The sequence below is a fragment of the Numida meleagris genome, chromosome 3, assembly GCF_002078875.1.
Source record: "Numida meleagris isolate 19003 breed g44 Domestic line chromosome 3, NumMel1.0, whole genome shotgun sequence".
Taxonomy (NCBI): domain Eukaryota; kingdom Metazoa; phylum Chordata; class Aves; order Galliformes; family Numididae; genus Numida; species Numida meleagris.
This window is the reverse complement of record NC_034411.1, coordinates 75,514,110-75,536,947: the sequence shown is the minus strand read 5'-3', so window position 1 is coordinate 75,536,947 and position 22,838 is coordinate 75,514,110. Positions and strand designations below refer to the sequence as shown.

General features: G+C 37.7%; 1 protein-coding gene across 3 annotated transcripts in view; it reads right to left on the bottom strand.

Annotated features, from left to right (window-relative positions):
• MDN1 (midasin AAA ATPase 1) overlaps positions 1-22,838 on the bottom strand; it is a 96,097-nt gene that overhangs the window by 55,607 nt on the left and 17,652 nt on the right. For all 3 annotated transcript variants that reach the window (XM_021392323.1, XM_021392324.1, XM_021392325.1), the window contains exons 13-38: positions 21,923-22,035; positions 21,214-21,362; positions 21,062-21,122; positions 20,302-20,513; positions 18,771-18,874; positions 17,634-17,778; positions 16,605-16,701; positions 15,620-15,733; positions 14,824-14,971; positions 14,535-14,645; positions 13,573-13,724; positions 12,940-13,118; positions 12,375-12,583; positions 11,733-11,879; positions 10,797-10,938; positions 10,527-10,661; positions 10,315-10,453; positions 9,274-9,412; positions 9,049-9,179; positions 6,445-6,589; positions 5,236-5,365; positions 4,491-4,718; positions 3,583-3,777; positions 1,856-2,064; positions 1,254-1,376; positions 53-250 (exon numbers count right to left, since the gene is read on the bottom strand). In XM_021392323.1, the coding sequence (XP_021247998.1) occupies positions 53-250; positions 1,254-1,376; positions 1,856-2,064; positions 3,583-3,777; positions 4,491-4,718; positions 5,236-5,365; positions 6,445-6,589; positions 9,049-9,179; positions 9,274-9,412; positions 10,315-10,453; positions 10,527-10,661; positions 10,797-10,938; positions 11,733-11,879; positions 12,375-12,583; positions 12,940-13,118; positions 13,573-13,724; positions 14,535-14,645; positions 14,824-14,971; positions 15,620-15,733; positions 16,605-16,701; positions 17,634-17,778; positions 18,771-18,874; positions 20,302-20,513; positions 21,062-21,122; positions 21,214-21,362; positions 21,923-22,035 (3,855 nt within the window). The remainder of the gene's footprint in view (positions 1-52; positions 251-1,253; positions 1,377-1,855; positions 2,065-3,582; positions 3,778-4,490; positions 4,719-5,235; positions 5,366-6,444; positions 6,590-9,048; positions 9,180-9,273; positions 9,413-10,314; positions 10,454-10,526; positions 10,662-10,796; positions 10,939-11,732; positions 11,880-12,374; positions 12,584-12,939; positions 13,119-13,572; positions 13,725-14,534; positions 14,646-14,823; positions 14,972-15,619; positions 15,734-16,604; positions 16,702-17,633; positions 17,779-18,770; positions 18,875-20,301; positions 20,514-21,061; positions 21,123-21,213; positions 21,363-21,922; positions 22,036-22,838) is intronic.

Below are 22,838 nucleotides of genomic sequence, written 5' to 3'. Positions count from 1 at the left end.
AAAACTACAAGAAAGGACCATGACAAAGTTTACATCAAACAAATAAGCTTGCCTGTGTAAATCTATTAAGAAAGGACTTGGGCAGACCCTTTCTTCCACCTCCTTGTCTGTATGGATTCTGGCATCCAAAAATCTTAGTCTTTGTATGTTGTACATGAAAATTCATTCCCAATTCAGGAACATAGATCTCTGCTCTGTGGTCGAAGCACGCATTTAGCCCCTCTAACACAGACTGAGAAGCCAGATTCAACTGAGGAAAGAAATAAGGATACAATATTAACGCTCCACAAAACGCATTTGCATAATCTCTACTTAATTGTGTGGAATACACAGAAGGTAAAATGCAATTTCCTTGCTCTTCCAGTGCTACCATACGTTATTACGTCCAGCTAGACTGTTATTACACTGCAGCAACAGAACCACAACCAACACTTTTCCTTATTTACATTTGTTATTATTACTGTGTTTCTATGATGACAACATAACAATTCTCCATTGTAAGATCTGCATTTTCTAGGAATATGAACATAAGATCAGAAGAGACATTTTTGCACCCAAAGACTCTCTTCCTCCCACTCTGATAGTCTGGGATACTTAAATTTCATGGTTATTTAAGGTAGCATTCTTCACAATAGGAAAATAAGGTATGCAAACAGCTCATGCATTTAAGATTTTGGACTTGGCAATAATTAGAATGCATACTTTCAAAAAGACGTGAGCTCTGTGTATGTCTACACTAGAAAGCACTTGCTACTTGATATATGAAGAAACCTATGGTGGCAGCATACTTTATACTGACAAAATGAATTCTTTCTTGATCTCCATCAGTAACCACTAGTCTGTTAATCCCCCCAAAAAGCCTTTTATTTCAGCGAAATAGAAACCACAACAGAGCATGTGTCCCAAAATTTCTGTTGATACTTCCCCCGCCCAAAAAATGTAAAAGCCTTGGTTTTCTACAGTAAATTAGGCTGAGACTCAATCCTCATCTTGCCTCCTAGAAGTCAGAGCTGATCTCTTACAATTCGTCTATCCAATGGATAGAGTCTTAGAGGGATGTTAATCTTCTAAGTGGAGAGATCATCTTCAACAGGGCACAAGCTGAAAATTACTAAAATTGAGCAAAAATTACGTCAGTCACCAAACCTCGTAGGAATTTGAAGATCCTACATGCAAAAATACACATGCCAAAAACCACCTCTTCTGCTCTTCCAGAATACTCCATTTTGTTCATACTCCAAACTTTCACTTACCTCATCTAACACAATCCAGTGTCCAGCCTTTAATGCAGCTAATAGTGGTCCATCACGCCAGGCAAATTCTCCTCCCCTGCCACCCTCAACAGGCAAGTCTGTCCCAAACAAGTCTGTAACATCCTTTGAAAGTAAAGAATAGCAAAAAAAAAATTACAGAGGTTCAGTTAGTTTTACTTCCTCTTTAAATGCTGCTTATATGTGACTATAAAAAAACTACTACTAATAAATCAGTAATTGCAAGATGCTGAAAGCTATTATATTTAACAAAAATAAAATAAACCGGAACAAAAAAACAACAACAAAAAGGGAAAAATAAAAAGCCTTCAAGGTGCTTTCAAGTAACTTTGTGAAGGCCATGCAAAACACAGCAAAGATGTATGCTTTCACTTGAAAAAAAAAAAACCACAATCTGGAATTAACATTCACTCAAATAAGTTCACTGTTCTTTCTTGCTCCCCCTTCCCACCTTATTTTTGAAGAAGAAGGAAATACTGACATTTCAGACTCAGTGTCACATCTGAAAAGAACTCTGTTCTTAAGTTAAACAAAACCTCCCGCTACTATAAAAACTAAGTTACAAAGATAGTATTTTACTCTACCGTTTGCTCAGACAGGTTGATTCGAACAAGGCAGTTTCCTGAGGCCTTTGCCAGGGCAGCAACTAGACTGGTCTTGCCTACACCTGGTGACCCTTCCAACAAAATAGGTTTGTTAAGCTGTAGGGCTCTCAACAGTCTTTGAGCATTCACTGCTGTAGTCCCAGCATTTAGAGCATAATCCGTAATGCTGTTCCTCTGAAGAACAGGGCCTAAAACAAAGGAAAACTATTAAACCAGTTTACACTGGAGCTGTTGACAGTGTTCTTCTGAAAGAGATCATTCTGTCTGTTAACTTCTGAACTCATTACAGCGAGCAGCGGAGATCAAGCTTGTATCCCATTCTCAGAGATCACATACGTATGCATTCTATTTGACCCACAGCTGTGACTCGGTTCCTATACCCTCATTTATGTAGTATTTTCCAAAAAGCAAATGAGTATGGCATGTTTTGCCATGAAACTTCAACAATTTCTGGATCATGAGCCAAAGTGAAGATCTGTCACTGCCTATCCTCCTCCATGGACCTAAAAATCAAAAACAGCTTTGGAAAATTTGGCATTGAAGGATACAATTCAGACATGTTATAGAACAACATGCTAATCTGCTCCATATACTGCCCGTTCTATGAAGGAAGAGCACTTTAATTAAAATGTGCTAAGCACATGTCTTCCTTATTGTTATTAGGACATATGATTAGGAGAGAGTACTGAGCTTCTTAACTGTCAAATTCCAACCAGTATAACTCATTGGAACTTCACTCCCTAAATTCTGCAAAACAGCATTGCTTAGATCAGACATGACATTAATCATCATTTTATCTTACAGATCTTGACATTTGCTTAGTATGAAAGAGATCCTTCCTCCTGTGATCCCTAGTAATCCAGATGGAAACTAAAGAATGTACAAATGCCATTATCTTGTACAATTTCATACATGACTAACACAACCCATAATATCAAAACGCTCAAAGATGAATGACAAATACAGAATTAGGAATACACTCTACATAGCTCAGTATTACTAGAAATCAGCTAGATGAACTAGAAACTTCACAGTTGAACCACTGCCACTTTTTGGTCCCCTCACTTTATGGAAATTGTAGGAGCGGAAAGCAGTATTTGGATAGAATCATTTGTACTAACTTGACTTAAGAGTAGCTGAAATGCAGAGACTAAGTAACTTTGCAAAAATCACAGCAAGTCTTTGAGAGAATATAGCAAAGCAGGACATTCAACTCCATTCTTTCTAAGGATTGTACTCAGGACCCCTGCCTCCCAGGCTTTACACAAGGGCCAGAATGAACTGTAGCTTTAGGTTGAACTTAGTGGATGTTCTCCATATCATGCAAAGTGACAGAAAACTATAGAAACAAATGTTTCTTCTTAATTGCCACAATTGGAGCTAGGAAAGTCATTTAGAAAAACTCTGTAACGAACTACTAATTGTTCTGCAACTGTTTAGATATTCTACTTAAAATCACAGAATTGTTCCAGTTGAAAGGGATCCTTAAAGGTCATCTAGTCCAACTCCCCTGAAATGAACAAGGGACACCTACAGCAAGATCAGATTGCTCAGAGTCTGGTCCAGCCTGACTTTGGATGTCTCCAAAGGCATCCACCACCTCTCTGGGCAACCTGTTCCAGTGCCTCACTAAACCTCATGAGTAAAAGAACTATTGGGAGCAAAAAACACAGAACAAATGTCCACCCACTCCCATGGTCTCTTGCCTCTTGGAATAAAAAATGGTTGGATTCCCATAAAGTTGTCCATCCACAAGAACTCCTTCTTCGTTCTGTCATAAATCTTCAGCTCATTCTTCTGATGATCAGTCAGCTCAAGGAACTGACTCATTTTTTCACATAAGAATGTCAGGCATTTTTCACGAGCTAATAAAGCTGTATCAGCTGAGCAGGATGTTGTACCTGTAATTAGGAAAGAGTGCTTTACATCCATGTCTAGGCACATTCATCTAATGACAGCGTTCCTTCACAGACGCCAGTTTTGTGCAGTATTCTGTTCAGATATTAATGCTTTTACATGCCAGTGTTTCCAGTACTATTTAACGCAGATAAACTGTTCTGTGACCAACAGAACCAAGGACATATTTCCAAAAGCCTTTCTGCTACCATCACCGTCATCCTGACCAACTGCCATAGTTTCCCAAGCCTTCTTTATGTGCACTTCTTGCAGCTTTTCAATTTCTCCCCACCCTTCCCAATCTCCTTTGGCCAATGGCCAAACATACTGATATCCATTCTGAACTACGCACATGATACTGGCTAGTATAAACATGCTAGCCTCTGGTTTAGGAGGAAGACAGTAATATGAAATCATATAATTAAATATCATATCACAATACATCAGCTTAGAAGACTTGATAAAAAACACAGGCTTTATTTCTATGCTTGCCTTTGTAACGTCATTATTACTGCCTGCAACTTACTTAGGCTTGCTGTATTATTCAAACTTGTCAAGAAAACACAAAGTATGTAACAGGATATTGTCAAATGGAAATGAAAACTTCTCCCATTAGAGTACCATGCTGCCTCAAAACATTTTGTCTGCATTCTACTCAAACACATCAATACAAATACCTTCCTATTTTTCCACTACAAAGTGAGCACTGAAGACAAACCTGATCCTATTCCATCAATGTATACCAAACATGCAGCATGGATAAAAGACATCACTGGAGAAATATAAAGAGGACTGTCTTCCGTGGCAGAATTGGACTCCTCTGCCATGACATTCATAAAATTGACCCAAGATAAGATGTCTCGCACACTAAGAATGCACTGGCGACCAAACTCTTGATTAGTCAGCCATTCAACAAAGTCCATCATGAGCTCCGCTATGTCTGCTCCTGAAAAAAAGTCAAAAATTAATTAACAGAATAATTTTACCAGTCAAATATACTATAGTGTTATATAATAAGCATAATTTTAACGTACATACGGCCATAATGCATGAACATAGATGGGTATTCTACACCCTAATAAGCATGACAACTGAAGAATCAATCCAGGCCTGCGCTGTGTTACAGATCCTTTTAAGTTCAAGTACCAAGACAAAACCAAATGATTAATATGAACAGTGAAGCACTGGCAGAAAACAGAATGCCAGTTATTTCAATACCGTACACTGGAACTAAGATTGGGTCTGGGGATAATTCAGTTATCTGCCTTGATCTTGCTTCTGGCTAATCAAAGAACAAGCGCTACAAAGGAAGGACAGAGTTTAAAATATTTCATAACTGTCACCAAAGACTAACATACTTTCAAGAAAAAGGCACACACTGGTTTAAATTCTGAGGAAAGTTTAACAGAGGTAACTCATTTTCTTAATAATGTTTGTAATTGTGCACACAGAAAAATACCTACCTTGATGGTTTACTCCACCCAGAGACAATCCTGGGTGAAGATTGTGTTTTACAATCTGTATCAAGTCATCACGGCCATTGCTTTGTGGACACCATATCTCTGTAAATCTGTTGCGCAATGCGGGAGAAAGCTGCAAACAAGCAGAACTACTTCGGAATTCATTTTATATTATATGTTACATTAGGCTGCACGATAGCCTTGCAGCCACAGTACTTGAGAACAACACAGCAAGCAGTCTAGACCTTCAATTCTAATTTTGACAGTGCTACTTATGAACAGTTTTGAGAGAATGTGAATTTTAACATTTCTAGAAGTGGCATCAATGCAGGAAACAGCTGGCAAAAGAGAAAATTCAAAAGAATATAGAAAGAAACAAAGCTGGTTGGAGCACCAAAGCTCCGTTTCATTCCAGGACATCGTGTATCAAGCAACAGCTAAGTAACCTGCTTACAGAAACAAACAACCACATGGAAATTGCCTCAATTACAACTCCTTTCCACAATTCTTCTCTTACTCTGGCTGAAATCAGCAAAACAAAATTCATTAGTGCAAATACAATGCAGAAATTAATCCTCTTTAAACATTCAGTTTACAACATTTTTTTTTTTTTGTACTGTAGAAACCACCTTAATGGAATGCTTAGCTCCTGAGTAATAGAGATCCTTTCTTAGTCTCGGTATCACTTAAAAACATTTTTTTTAACCTGGCTTTTAAACAACTTAAAGCAGAATTTCAGAAACAGATTTTTTTCCACTTAATGAGAAACATCTTTGGAGATGTAACATATTCACTAAGAATGAAAAGATAACTTCTAGCTGTCACTTTCTGAAAAGTATTAAGGAGAGTAATCTGTGATGCAGTTTCACACTACTGCAGCTGCATGTTAGGCCTGGATTTTCTTCCTACATGAGCCGCATTTCACGTACTTGAAATATTCTGATAACCAAGCCTTCCTACAGCATTTAGAGCTCCTAAGTTTTCTCCGGCATTCTGCTCAGTATATTGACACAGTATTGTCAAAATGACAGTACACAAGTGATGGAGAACAGATGTATCATAATCCTCCTTTACAGCAATGTGGCAGGCTCCAATTAGAAAGCACTGAATGCCAGAACTAGTTGATGCATTTTTGCATTGCACTTCTAATCATTAGACAGTTAATATGAACAGAAAAAGTATATTATACTTCCATTTGGCTTTGATACTTACCTCTTTCTTCCCAAAGTCACCCCCTGGGTTCATAGTTGCAAGGATACGAAATTTCTTTCCTGCAACCAACAGTTCGACCTCATTGTCCTCATCATCTTGACCACCTTTTTCAGCAAGAACCAATGTTTTTTCAGCTTCAAGCACGCTATAGGTTTAGGAAAAAAGATCAATTAATTTAAAATTAGTTTCATACTTTATTTGAAGTTGCTGAAGAATGAAAATAATGAGAGTTGGCCTGATTAAACTTACATTGCCCTAGAACTTGTACTTTCCCTCTCCCCCCCCTTTTTAAGTTGTTCATTCTAATTGTGAATGATTTTGGACAGGAGGAAACTCCATCCAAATTTGTTGATAAGGTTCTGCTGAAGTGATCTCTCAAAGAAACTTACTTACTGAAGTAGACAACGCACAATTGTTTTATAAAAACAATGGCAAAACATATATCCACAGGATCTTGATAAAGAAATCTACACAGTGATCCAGTCTTCAAGCTGACAAGACTATACACCTGAGAAGCATTCTGTTAAGTTTTGGGGTATATTAGTTTTACTTCAGTATACAATGAGAACTGTAAGAAGTCTGAGCTGCTAACTATTCAGAAAGACCCTAGGTATCACTGCCAAAACAAGTAAGCATACTGAGTTTACATGGTACAGTTTTAGTTCTAGGGAGGCTGCATGGTGGCCTCCGTGAAGAGCCCAGCACTATCCCATGTCAGATCAGAGCTCCAGCTGCTCCAAAAGGGATCTGCAGCTGCCAGAGCTGAGCCATGAGTGATGCTGGGTGTGCTTTGGGAGGACAGAATTAAGAAATGAAAAACTGCTGTGCAACAGCATCTGGGAGAGGAGAGTGAGAAATGGGAGAGAACGGCCCTGCCAGGTCAGTGCAGAAAGAAGGCAGGATGAGCCCCAGGCACACAGCAGCAGCTCCCTGCAGCCCAGGAAAGGCCCATGGAGGAGTGGGCCATCCCCCTGCAGCCCACAGGCACTGCGCAGAGCAGATCTCCCCATGCAGCCATGGCAGAGCCCACAGTGCAGCAGTGGATGAGGCCTGGAGGAGCCGTGGCACACAGAGAGCCCCTGCAGGAGCAGCGCTGTCAGAACTGCAGGGGGAACTGCAGCCTGTCAGAAGCGGCCCATGGTGGGGCGGGAGCTGCAGCCTGTGGGAAGCCCACGTGGGATCAGCTGGGGAAGGATGACATCCTGTGGGAGGGACTCCACACGGGGCAGGGGCAGAGTGACCATGGAGGAGTGGCAGAGACAAAGTATTATGGGCTGACTGCAACCCCCATTTCTCTGCAATGCTCAGAAGGAGGTGGATAGGGAAAGGTGTTTTTCGTTTGCTTTTAGTTCTCACTGCTTTGATCCGACAGTAACAGGCAATAAATTAAATTAAATATCCCTATGCTTTGTCTGTTCTGACAGTGACAGTAATTGTTGAGACATCTCCATGTCCTTATTTAAACCCATAAGCTTTTTTCGTATTTTCTCCCCGTTCTGTTAAGAAGCTGGAGTAAGAGAGCAGCTGTGCGATGCCTGGCTACCTACTGCTGTCAAACAGCAACAAGTAGTTAACAGAACTTTATGAAAGAAGGAAAATAACTTTATTTAAGTAGGATAGCTGCAACAATATAATGAATTAAAAAAAGCTTGTAACAGAATTTGGATATGGTGGATAAAACAGCTGCTATCATCTCAACATAATGCACAGAGGAAAAGACTAAAAATGAAGGATAGCGCTGCAAGCAGATAGAGCAGATACTGAAATATGCATTTTAAGAATTTTCATTAAAAACTTGTGAAAAATAACTAGACTTTTTCTAGTATTCAACAAGATGCATCATTTTGAAAAACTGACAGATTAAGAAATTAGTATTGCAGATGGTAAACTACAGATTTTGCCTGTAGTTTTATTTTCCAACTTGCTGCGTGCTGTAAACTGTCTTTAAATACTGTTCAAAATGTTTCAGCTGAACTAGGTTTTATGTTTTCAATTTCTTTATCAAGGGAGATGAGCTACAAAATAAAGCAAAACCTCTCATCATCTTACTTTTATCCATGAAACAAATACAGCAGTTAGAGTGCAGATCAGTCCGCAACAGCACCATATAGCTGAATAGAAAGTAATGGATTTCACTAATCAAAGTATTCAACAGAACTGGTACCATCCAGTACCAACGTGTCAAGCAGATCTGCATATATCTGCCATTCAGTCCAGGTTGCTCTTATTTTTCCATGTAGATTATGACATCAAAACTTCAGCAAGACAAGGCAGTTTCACCTTGCCTTACCTTTACTTTCTTCTACCCTAGCAGTAATCAGAATTTCAAACAGCAAAAATTCTGTGAGAGCTATTATGGTTATAACTGGCACCTCTGTCAGACTGATGACAATAAGACAAATGAAGCAAACTGGTAAAGAAGATAAAACATGAACAACTCTAGAGTTACTTGTGCCATTCTTCCTTTCAGCAAGAACTATAGGATTAAGAGAGCAGTTCACCCAGGCCAAGAAACAGAGGTTCCTAGAAAGCCAGATTAACCCTGCTCATGTTTGTATGATGCCTATCTGAAGAGACTTAATATTGAGCACATTTAAGACATACCTGTTAAGTCTCTCTAGAACAGAATCATCAGCTAGAGAAATCTCATCAAGGAGAAAAAAACCCTCCTCTTTCATTGCTAAAACAAGAGGTCCATCACACCACTCAAAGAGTCGAGAACCATCATATTCCTCCTAAGAAATGGTAAAGGAAATGAAAAGTCATTAATAATTGTTCCTTTTTGCTTCCGTTATTGTAATTGCCAGCTACTACTGACGTAACACAAACCTGGTCATTCGATCTCTGTCTGATTGGTCGCAGTCCTCCCAGGAAGTCTGAAGTCTCCATATGCAAGTGGCAGTTCACTGAATATAACTTTTGATTTGTTAATGCTGCAAAGATCTGACAAATGGTGGTTTTACCACACCTGCAAAGAGTCATTTAGTTAAAAAAGCAAGAATAAAAAACAGCTCACTTTGGACAGGATTCACACTTTCATTGAGTATCTATGACACAAAGGCTTAGCATGCAAATTTCCTACTGCTCCTTTCCTTGAACTAAAATGTATGCAAGGTGAAGCCATTTTTGGCACAACTGTTGCTGACCTGCATAAGATGCCTTTAATTAACATTTAAATTATTATCTGCACTGATAGATTTCTACAGGCTGAAAACCAAATTTATTTCAGCTGGCCCCTGCATCACCAAGCTAGCCTAACATTTCATGGAACAGGAGACGCTATGTGTATGGACCATGCCTAAGTCTGAGAAAATAAACTGCTGAGGTCCTGAAGTTTCCATTTCATGAAAAATGTTACTTCTCTCTTTCCTGCGTATTTCTTCCTTTCTCTTCCACAAAAACCTACTCTCCAAATTTATAACAAATTCAGGAGCAGACAGCATCCATTTTCATGACCTCCTTTTTAGTAGACAGAAGTGGGGAAAAAAAGATAGTATCTCCCCTACAGTCTGTCAAGCCCTTAAAATACAAACGTGCTCTCAAACAGCAAATTGACACAATTTCCAAAAGTGGCTTCCCCAGTGAGACCTTATTAAGATTCTCAGGGCAATCTGTGAAAAGTGGAAACAGAATTTCAGTTTTACTATTTTCTATGCGATTTCTTTATACTCAATACAATCTTGTTAAAGACTTGGGCTGAAAGAGATATGATTATCTCCCTTCAAAATGGAAAAGTGAAAAAACAACAGTTGCAAGTCTGCCATGACAGAGACTTCAATGCCCCAGATCAAGGAAGCACTGAAGCCCAGTCAGTTTTTTTTGCATTTAACTCTGTGGCTGTTGGAACACTACAAATAAACTGTATCATACCCAGTCTCTCCCACCAGCAGTACAGGTTCACCAAACTCCAAGGCTCGTCCCACCAAAACAGCAAGTCTCCTCATGCCTTGAGTCCAGACAATATGTTTAAAATATCTGCCCATCACTGACATCTCTGTGGAGGATTTAGCTGCACAACAAAAAGCAATTGGTCAGCCTCAGTCACATCTAGAGAACAAGTGTGTTTTTTCTAAGAAACTCACCCAGGAGCTTTTTGACACTTTCCTCTGAGAAGAGACACTCAGGATATATACTTTTTTTGAAATGCTTTTCAATGACTCTCTGTATAACATCCACCTCCTCCTCTTTCCTCACTCTTCCTGCCAGAAGCATAAAACCTATAAAACAGAGGAAGAGAAAAATCAATTACTATCTAGTTAACTAGCAATGAAAGCTTATACTGTATTATTGGGGTTAGAAAGCAATTCCCCAGAGACACTTCAAAACAACTGAAGAAAAGTAGCATGGCTCACCATCATTTGCTAAGTGCTGAAGCCAGTCATAATCTTTCTCCAGCTGTTCTGCCAATCTATACCTTTCAGCCCAACGAAACAGATCCCGCAAAGTGATGAACCCATGTTTTCCAGCAAAAACTGTTGAACCTCTGCGGTAAGACTGCCATAAGAACAAGATTTGAGTCATTTTCTCATGAGTCTGCCTGAATTCTTTACGCAATGTTAATATGACATTCATTCAAATGAACTGTATGAAAAAAAATCAAGTATTGTTGCAAGTCCCAAAGTACCTATATGTAAGTCACTTTGATAGGTTCCCAGGAACAAAATAATATAGTAAGTAAAAATAGTAAGAAGAAAACGGGTACCGGGAATAAAGCAAAATCCAAACAAAACATGAGGTTCTACACCAACAGGAATGTTAATAATTTTTAAGTTTTACTTCAGTGCAGCAAAATAAACTAAGAATATGCAGTCTAAGAAAGCTATATGAAGAGCGGACTTCGCTTTGTGCTGCTTCAATTACTTTAAAATACAAGATAGTTTTAGTAAATAGCTAAGTGTTAAATGCCTGTTAAACACATAGGAGTACCAGAACACAGTCAAAATTATTGCTTGAAAATAGTACCAAATTTAGCATGGCCCAAATGCTGCTAAAAATCTATTATTATACTTTCCATCCAGGCCAAGAAATGGATTTACACATTAAAACCCAAGGCCTTCAGTTATTAATTTTGCTGTTGTTGCAGCTGTTGGCCTTCTTCCAAATCTGACATCAACTTTCCTATTCTCTATCCTAACCACTGAATTAAGTACTTCATAGTGGATTTTCTTCATTTAATTGTTTCATATCTATCAGTTCACAACACATCTCCCCCCCCCAAATGAATTTCAATTACTTAACACTGAAATATGTTTGCATGTCTTCTACAAAAAGAAGAAAGACTGTCATACTTGCAGGTCTAACATGACTTTGACAAGCTTGCTGCAATAAGAAGGTGGCAAACTGCATCGCTTGTGCAGGATGGTTTCCAGTTCAGCGCTTGGCAGTTCATCAAAATGCAGTTCTACAAAACGATTTCTGAAGGCTCTGGACAAAACCTAAAATACGAGAATGCGCTATTGCTTGAACTTTTCCTCCAATACTCTTTATGTTATACATCTTTTCCTACACATCCTAAGGAAATATGGCTAGTCTCATAGTAAACAAATTAGCATATACACACAGATGTAAAAGAAAGCATAACAGATGGCCTAGATGAGGACAAGAGCTTTGAAACATACATAAATAAGTCAAGCCTCTCCTCCAGTGCTCCTGAACAAGAAATACTGCAACAATTATAACATACATCAACTCCAGTTCAGTAAAGCACTTAAATCTCAACTATTCAAAATTAATTAGAGCTTCGATATCTGCATCTAATCTAAATAGAATCCAGTTCTACTTAAAGTCATTCCAGATAACTCAACCTTCTACCTCCTTAGAGTTTCATATTAATTCTGTACTACGCAGTCAGTTTTCACATCATACTTCTATGTACAATAGGGATTCATTCCCTAGAGTCATAGTTACTCATAATAAGAGATTATACAGACCTTCCTGCCACCATAAAGTCCTGGGGGATTCTGTGTAGCAAAGAGCATGAAGCGAGGGTCAGCTTTGACAACTTCCTGAGTCTCAGTAATGAACAGCTCCCTGTTATCATCCAGCAATCGATTGAGAGCCTCCAGAACATCAGTGGGAGCCAAGTTCAGTTCATCTAGAACAATCCAGTAACCCTTTCTCATTGCATCTATGAGAATGCCTTGGAGAGAACAGAAAGAGTTCTAGTTAAAAATCTAAAAAACTAAATCTAACAGAGTATACATATTTAGATACTTTTAGTAACCAGTTTTCACTCAGTGTAAAAGTTACTTCAGAGATGGAAGCAACTGCTTAAACTGTTGAATTCTTTATGTACAAGAGGACAAGTAGTAGAACAGTGATGAGACATAAACTCTTAAGAATTCACTTAATTTGCGTAAGTGACTCTCAATAGGTAAATACTAACTTTACAGAAGGTCATCTCTCCATTGCAATAAAGGAGACAAGTTAGGCAGAAATAGAAAGAATCAGGGAAGTCAGACAGGAATGTGAAGTAAATGCAGTATGCCTCCACACCTTCCTTAAATACCAGCTTCCCAGAGGCATCTGATGTATAACAGCCAATATATTCCTGGATGTCGGTATGCTCATGATTGTTGATTCTCACACAATGGTTCCCAGTAGCAGCAGCCAACCAGCGAATTAAACTGGTTTTACCAACAGAGGTTTCTCCTTGAATCAGTACTGGGTGAGTCCTAAGAGGGACAACCAACATAGTGGTTTATAAGCATGAGTCCTATCTTTCTCACATACAAGATAACAGCATTATGTGAAACTTCCACAGATTCTTTATTACCAAAACATTGCTATTTAACTAATTTTGAATTCAAGATCATACACTAAGAGGTTAATATGAGGAACTTAACCCACAAATGCTAACCACTACCTGTGAAGTTACCTAAGTGTGAAATAAGCTGGCTATTCTAACAGCAAATTTCTAGATTATCATTTAAATAAAACTCAGTATAGCAGTAAGATGGTTTCAGAAGAGAAACAGAAATATAAATTCAAGTCACTGTACAATGAAAAGTTAACTATAAAATAGAAGTAAGCTAGACATTTCTCGTGCCAAACAATGTAGACTAGACGGACACAATAAATAAGCAACTTTAACTTAGTTTACTAACAGAAAAAAAAAAATAGACATACCCTGCAGACACAACTCTGACAATATCTTTCAGATTAAGCTTAACTGAAGGGGTTAGCACGTAAGTCTCATCTACCATAGGTTCTTTATCCCCAGCAGAAATCCAGTATCCTTCTATAAGTATAAATCTCCCTCCTTGGGGTTTTGGTATTTGCTGAGGAGATACGACAGAAGTAAAGGATTAGAAAAACGCATTTCAATTTGCTAATGAAGACAACTACTGTTATACAACTCTGGCATATTCTAAAATACGTCATTTTAAATTGCTCCCTGAGCACTCCTGCAATAAGCACCATCCCCTTGTCACAGAATGAAAAGCCTGAACAGATTACTTCAAGGTCATGAAGCAGGAACCTTTACCAGCACCACAAAGATAGAAGTTTCTAAAGACATTCTCCTTGCAATGAATTTTGAAATATACATTCAAACAGCAAACTGGCTTTCAGCTTTTTATATTCATATTTTCTGACATGAAGATTTTTATTCTTAAACAAATATGCTTATCTTACAACTGGCTTCTCTATCCTAGCTGTCCATTCAGCTACACAAACTCATCCTGGGCTCCCTGAATTAGTGAGATTTTTCTTTTCTCACTAGAGAAAAAGCAAAGTTGCTTGCTTAGGATCTAGAAACAAAAAACCTGTGAAAGTTCCTCAAAAGCCTGTAAGTTTTACTACTGGAGTCACTATATTAAGCTGCCTACACTCCACAATACTGTAATTGTCCAGTCTTCCCTATTTTTTTATATTAACAAATCAACCATCTAACACACAGGTATTTCATATAGAAACAAAAACTGCTAAGGAATTGAATTTTTAAAAAAAGTTTAAGGTTTTTTGTACACAAAAAGAACCATGACTGTGAGACTGTGTGTAGGAAACGTAGGAGAAAGAAGGCAGAGAAAGTAATTCAAAATAAATTCTACTCCGGGTACTCACCAGCTTAAAGTAGGTTTTTTACGTACCTGCTTGAGAAGGCTTTTGATGTTCCCAGAGACTACATGCTGGCAAATTAGCTTTTGAACCACTGGATGAGAAACTCTGTCGAGCTGTGTCAGAAAGCTCAAACAGAAGCCCTAAGAAGAAAAGGTCAGTGATTAAGTGAAAAACCATTAGGAGAAAAAAAAGCAAAACATCAGAATTAAAAAAATTATTTGTCTTCAGTATTGTACCCAGAAGAGAGGGTTTTCCTTTACCCAAACAGATTCTGTAGGGAATACACAAACTGACACAAACTTCAACACAGGTAATCACCTCATACAGTGAGCGTTGTATGCTGCTACATGGATTAGATGCTGCAAATCTCAATGCCCTGCACAGTGTACGGAGACTGTAATGAGGTCTGTGGCCAGTTCCATCTACCAGCTTCATTTCTGCTTCCTTTCTCACAGCTAAATAAAAGCTGCAAAAAATAAAGGGTGAAAACAGTTCCAGTTATACAGCGTTGTTTCTGATCAGAACATTGCTCTAAGGAATTAATGTATGAACACTTAAGCTTATCTCCAACTGTCAGTTTTTTTCAGAACCTGTAAGCTGGAAAAGCCAGGCCAAACTCTGCCACCTGTACAGCCAATGAAACAAAGCAACAGGGCATTTCAGAACTTTTTTTTTTTTTTTGAGAGCTTAGTACACAGAGAATAAGTTTAAACTAGAAGTATCCTAAGCACTTAACAGTTCTTCAGGTTAGTACAAGATTACACACTTTATTCTACAGGAAAGAAAGGTTACTTGCTAAAAACACAAGGATTTTACTGGGATAATCTATGGAAACAAACCATTTTCATCTCTAAGATGGGAAAGAAGGCTGCAACAAGAGTGCTTTTTTAACTGATGTTACCAAGAATGTATTTCTGAATAAGAAAAAGCCTCCTCCCCATGAGTACAAAACGAAGAAGGTTCTATCTACCATCTTCTGTTTCCTAAGGCTGTGGCAGATGCTGCATATGGAGCATTAATGTGTTTCCCAAAACATTATAAGCACAGATTAGTTGTGTATTTCCTTTTTGTGCCTTATTTTAGCAAGGATTCCAAGAAATTATGACCAACTTACTTCACAATTCCTTGTACTGTATTTTTGCTCACATTCAAGCCTCTCAGGTAATCCATTATAAGAATTTGCAAATCTCCTTCATTTCTCAATTCTTCTACATAAAGTTCAGTAAACCTGTATGAGTCAAATCAATTCATAACATTTAGACGTCTTACAATAATAGAAAAAAAAATTCATTTTTGACAAATGCAAATATAAAATCATTTCAACTTAACAAGTTATGCTGAAACTGAAATATTCTCTCTCTCCTCTCACTATTAACACCAGAGAGCTTGTAACAGTAAAACCTTACTTTGTCAATAATAACTGCAAATGACTAGTTACACACAGTAAGTGCATACATACACTTTTACACAATGTTTATGAATCTGTTAAGGGGCTGCACGTGCAGCTTTTGGAGGAACTACATCAAATACAAGAGGACCCATACACTCAGGAGAAGGTATTATTGAGGAATGAATTTGCCACATCTCCTATTTTCCTAGACATAGTTTAAATCCCAATATTTCTAATATCATATACCCGTTCCACCATGTAGTCCAGCTTTCTTCTGAGTGAACAAGGTGGAATATATAGCTTTTTGCAAGGATCATCAATGGTTCTGAGTTACCAAGAGTAAGAAGGCATGAAGCACCTGCCTTTATAATCCCCACGGGGAACATAAGCTGTAACAGCGCTCCTAGGCATTGACAATTTAATTGTAAAGAATTATTATTCCCCTGTCCCCAGTGACAGGGCTCCACATTACTGCTAGACTCCTTGTTCATCCTTGGCAACTTTACAGAAGTATTTTCCTGACACTATTTCATACAAAAACCCTCACTATGATGTGGAAGTCATCTGCCACAGGAAGCTAGAGTTCACGCTTTTATTCTCAGGCTTCAAATAAGGCATTCTTTGTTGAATCAACTCACAAAGCTACTTAAAGTCATTATCTTTATCAAAGTTTGAGAAATTTGTTAGAGAATTCCTTTTTTTCCCCTACCTGTTTCGTATTCCTGGAGGAAGATTTCGCTTTCCAACATCCGTAGCTGGATTCATGCATGCAAACAAGCGAAAATCAGGGTGGCGAACAAGAGGCTCTAAAGGAGAACAGAAACATGAAACAAGTGGTTAGTTCTAAATTCAGGATATTTATTACATTAAATGAGGTAGATTTCTTCTAAGCCAGTTTTCTATTACCGCACTACTACATTTTCTTAAAATGCCGGGGTTATAAGCCTTCAGAGAATAACCCCATATAATTTAGTAGAAGTATCCCCACATCTTTACTCAACAGTCATAGGCAAGTGAAACCTCTATTTTGATTTGTGCATAACAGAGTATCTTAACAGCACCAAATATTTCATAAATTATATAATCCCTCAACATGAAACTCCTTTCGTCTCTTTCGTAACAGCGGGAAGCATTTCCCTCATCCAGGAAGAAAACACAGCCTGGGGAGCTCATGCAACATTTGTCTCCAGCTGTAACTCTAGAAAATAATATTCAGCAGTTTTACTGTTCACCATCAGATCTGTATTGGGTCCGGCTGTGACCCTAACAGGTCAAAGTCACATTCTACTACAAAAATATCATGCTAAACAATACGAACTGGAGCAGAGGAAGAAGGGGGTGGGGATTTTTGTCTTCCAAGGTGGCTGTTTCTTCGAGACTGGCTGGAGCGTGGTCTGCACAAGAGAGGTTAGTGACTTTGCATCATTTACTAGCTCAGCTTTCTGAAAAAACGACACCCCTTGAATACTCTTCAGAAAGAGTAATATTTTACATAAGTACTAGAGTCCTATTCTTTGTAGAGTCCAAACAGGCAAAAGCAACAACAATATGTGATCCGAAGTCTCCCGAGATGCAGTGAATTAAACTCCCACTTCTCGAAAACAAATGTGAAGTACAGAAAGAACACATTCTCCTCTGCACAGATTCACCATGATGGTAAACGATCATTATGTATTCAGGATTGGGAATTCAACAGATTGGACAGAAAAAAAACCAGCACAGAGCACAGAAACAGTACCTGTGTCTCCTCTGTCTAGTAAGACCAGCGACCCAGATGATCCTTCCAATAAACCACTCAGACACTCTAAAGTCTCTGCTGCAGCCAAGTTAATCTCATCCAATAAAATCCACTCTCCTTTTTTTACTGCTTGTGCCAGAGTACCCTGAAAATAAGATCAATCTGTTACTCATATCACCAGCAGTGATATATCATCTGCATATTGGAAGTACTTGTTCTTCAGTCTATGGGTTCATTAGACAAAGGGCAGTCCCAGATCTCTTTACAGCCATTGCAGTTTTACTACTCTCCCTCAACAATAGCAATTATTTTGTAAGTCATAAAAGCCAGACAATTACTACCATTTAGATTGGCTCATTTATAACAGAACTAGGCTTTCTTGTTTACACAGTGTTGCCTGTCAGCAATACTCATCACTGTGGTCCAAAAGCTCCAATGACAACACTCATAAGACAGTTCATCTAAAGAAATCCAAACAATAACAAAAACAGCATTACATTTCTCAGTGAGCTAGACTTTATTAATTAAAACTATGCTCACTCAAACATCTATTTATGTAGTCCTTTTCAGAAAGAGGACTGGTCATTTTATATGCCTTATATAAAATTTGAGAATATATTCATACATGAATATTGGATGATAAAGAACTGCTATACATAAAGCATAATTTCCCCTATCACATATAATATCGTTAGACTATAATACCATAGGATTAAAACCTTTCACAAATCGCTTCTAGGTACATACAGAGTACCCATTGTTACTATTAAAAACTTCAATGGAACACCTACACATGAGGATATCCTACTGGAGATTGGTAAAGATGTATTTTGTAATCTCATACATTTGAAAAGCTGACATGCCATACTGTCAATATCCTTCTATCATGCCAGCCCTAATCCTTATTACACAGCATTAAATTAATGTGTTACCACCAAACACCCTTTTCTTCTCCCTCTATCTAAACACCAACCCCCCCAAAGCAGAACACTCTGTTCCACATACTTGTTGTGAAACAAGTTTTACTTCACATTAAGATTCCTGCCAAGAAATTATTTATGTAACACTGATCACAATGTTTTATAAATGGTCCTCCTCATTTTTTTCCCCAGCATCATAATGTGAAACTCTAAATACCTCTACAAAAGCAAAGAGAAGTGCATTTTCTGTCATCTTCATCTGCTGATGAGCATGATTCAGTTTAAGACCAAATGCCTCCCACTTTTCCTTCAGTGGTGAGCCTATAAGGAAAACAAAATTTGAGTTTGTACCAACAGAATAGGACAAAAGTGTTTAAAAGCAGTCTTTTATAGAATCACCGAATCATTTAGGTTAGAATGTCCAACCACAAGCCTGATGCACTGAGTCCCATCACTAAATTCTTAATGCCACATCCACATCTATCATGCCTATCAAGCTGCTTCAAACACAGAAAACTAAGCTTAGCTAAGAAACAAAAAACATTCAAGTTCTATAACCAACATCCCATTAATTAAAAAAAAAATCAATTTAGCTGAAAACTATTGACATATGGATACAGATGATCTGCTATTCATTCTAGCTTAAAAACAAATGCTTAGGCTGGCAATTCACTTGGTTCCAAAGTGACTGTTAGCACTCCCCAGTTTCCAGAGAAAAGACACCTCAGAAAAATAGAAGCAAATTTACAAGCCTTATGACAGAACAGATCAACAATGAACACTTCAGTAATAGTAAAAATACTGTTGCTTAAGAATTATGAAGTTATTTACTATTGCACTTATTTCAGTTCCTTCCTTAAAGTCATAGCTTGTTGCATACGCAGTATCATCATGACTTACTTTCCCTGCTTTGCAAGTTACAGTAAATTTCAGCTTTTCTCTATTTACTTCAGGATTGTCAATACTTGCATTAAGTAGACCTTATATTCTCTCTTTTTTTTTTTTTTAATATTTGTGTACATTTAATTTTATATCTGTATCCTCAGAATAGTCAGGTAAGGGGGGGGAAGAGTTCATAAGTAATTTCACTTGGCCCATTCTGAAAGAACGCTACCACTTCACTCATTAGATCTAGGACCAGAAACCACTTCAGGCAAGACAAACCAGCAGTATTGCCTCTGTCCCAAATTGCTTGCAAAGTATAAAAGAAGAAAAAAATGTTACTCATAGACAACAACAATAAATCAAAGTAAAACACTTATCAAGTCAGCATAATTGGCAGTGAAATCAACTCATTAGCAAGCTCCTGAAAGCTTTTAAAGTCATTGCTACCCTACTACTTTGTGCTTTTTCTGCTTTTAAAATAGGTGATATTTGTTGAGACTTAGTAAGAATGCAGGTCTGAGAAAAAGTACTAAAGCATCCATATGCTGGAATGACACATAAACAACTAGGACTGTTCACCAACACAGCAAAGAAGTAGCACATTGAGTAGACAGCAAATGTCAAGAGCACAGTGGTTCAGACAAGACAGTCTTCACTGTTAGACATAGCAGACAGCAGTGATCAGTTAGAAAAAAAGATTATTCTAACAGTATTTTGAGTATTTTGCTGTAGACAGAGATTGTGCTTTTCAAAACCAGAAGAAAGGACATAATAAAGACACAATCATTGAACAAAAACTTCACCACTACTTGTCTACTGTCTGCAGTGGTTCACCACTGCATTTGATCAGTCTGAATTCTCACCAGATGCACTTTCTTTTGCTTCCTTATTAATAGCAGATTTATGAATATGTTGCATTAGTTTTAGCAGATCGTGCCAACGTTTCTGCCTGTAGCAGGTCTGAATGTGGCCCAGGAATGTCTGATTTTTCTTTCTAGAAAACGTTTGATAGAAGAGTTCTTCAAAAGACTCTCGCAGAGGTAGCCAGATCAGCTTGTTATCCACAGGCTTATAACTGGAAAGAAGGAAAAGAGTAATTATTTTTTAGTTCCTGTTCCTTTGTGACAATGATAAACGACTGTGTACTAACAAAGGAATTTACTGAAACAAGATTTCACATTGGAGAACCCAGGTTTCCAAAGTTTATTTTCCACTAAAATAATGACTGAAGAAAAATAGCACGTATTTAAACCACCTAATAAAATTAATTTTATAATGACAAAAGAGCACTAGTAAGTAAAATAGTTCTGCCACTACTAATATGCCTAGTGCACATTTCATCAGATTCGTACTGAGCAGCTTAGCTGTTTTTAAAGCAACCTTGGGTTCTGCTTTTAAATTACTTCATCACACACGCATACATTTCAGTTAAAGTGCCTGCGTTCTACAGCAAGGAAAGCAAGGTTTCTGCATGCAAACGTGTTATAAATATCTTAGGAAACTATGAAACAGGTCTGCATCTGAAATAATTATTTGACAATACAACAACGCTTGCACTAGAAGGCTGTTCTTACACTGCCAATTTGTTGTGCAATACAAACATAACAGTAACCACCAACTCACCCCCCTAGCAGATCTGCAGTGTCACTTTGTTGGTTCATGTTAATGACTCTCAGATGGTGTCCTTAGAAAAGAAACAGAAAGCACATCAACTTGTTTCTGTGTTTTGTTGCTTAAATAACCTTTGCACAAGTAGGTCTCCACATTGCATTTACCTGTAACATGAGCGAGGTACTGAACAGTTGAGGTTTTACCAGTTCCTGTTTCACCAACCAAGAGCACAGGCTCTCCTTTGACAACACAAACTGCAAGCTGCTCAATCAATACTGCAGATGGTCGGGTGGCAGCAAAGGTTTGCTTCGTTCTGACAAAATAAAGGAAGTTATTCAAAGCCAAGACTTATGCAGCTCATTTCAATTTTACTTTTCTTATTTTTTTTTTTAGAGGAATGTTTGAATTCAGGATTATTATTATTGACTTAAAAAAGAGGTTTGGAAAAATTAATTCCAAGATATCCTGATACATATTATATAAGATAATTACTTTCCTTAACATACAACCTAAGAATTCAGGGTTCCCAAAGAGGGTCCAGGCCAGCGGAGTTAGTGTCATGTACTACAAAGATTTCCATTCACAAAGATAGAGTCATCAAAATCTTGTTACAACAACTGCAGATCCAAAACTGCTTTGAAGAAACTCTTGTATAAAAGAATCTGAAAATCCCCACGCTTTGGCTGCCAGAATTACAATGCAGACAGTCTTAAAGACGCACAAAATGAAACTCAGATTACATGAGAAATCTTGTCACTTTTCTTCCATTTGTGTGAGATTACTTGATTTGCATTTTTTAATTATGTGACTTCCAATATATTCCATTCCAACATAAGATGTTTCAATTCAAATGAAAACTCCAAGACATTCTACCTTTTTACAGTAAGAGCCAGGGTTTGTTTCTTCATGAGACACACTCTTCCCACAGAAACTTCTTGTTCCCTGATTAAAATTTCTGGTTTAAAGAGTTCACAAAAGAACTCCACCTGTGAAGAAAGCATCAAGATGTCCAATATCAATGTTGCCTGCAACATAACACTGAGAACACCCTTGCAATGCTACCAGCATTAAGGTGTAAACAACTTTTTTCTGCATCTTATTTAATCTTATTTAATATTTTAGGGAATTTTTACATATTCACACCTAAAATCCTGAAGATGTTATTTACTTTATAAACAATATCTCTCCATTTAATAACTTGGTAATGAGTTCTATGCCATTACGCTATTCTGTTTACTATGGTAGCTCAACTACACAAACTTAAACCAGAGAACAGTTAGCTTAACAAATAAAAAACAAACAACCTCCCTCAAAATAAAAAATAAAAAAAAAAACCCAAAACCATGAGGAATGCCTCCCTGTAAACAAGAATGATTACGGAGGATAACACATTCCTGTAACCAAACAACAGAAAAAAAAAAGGACAAACAGAGGAGTTTCAGGGATCCATCTGTCCCCTCAACTGGAAAGCTTTTCCATGTTTAATTAACAAAAGAGAATTTTCTTCACAGTCAAACCTGTATGGTCAGAAATAGCTGACAAAGTAGTTATAGGTATATACGTACATAATGCTTATTATTGTTGTCATGATTTGTATGTGTATATATTTGTGTCGTACAATTTAAGCATGATGTCATGATATGGAAAAAGGGGTGGATACTGTCCTGGTTTTATCAGTATCTCATATCATGACATCATGCAACAGGCTGTTTGGGTGCAGGGGCACAGTGCACAGCAAAGCTGTTTCCTGGTTTCTCTAGCAGCTTCACATGACTTCTGACTCTCCAAG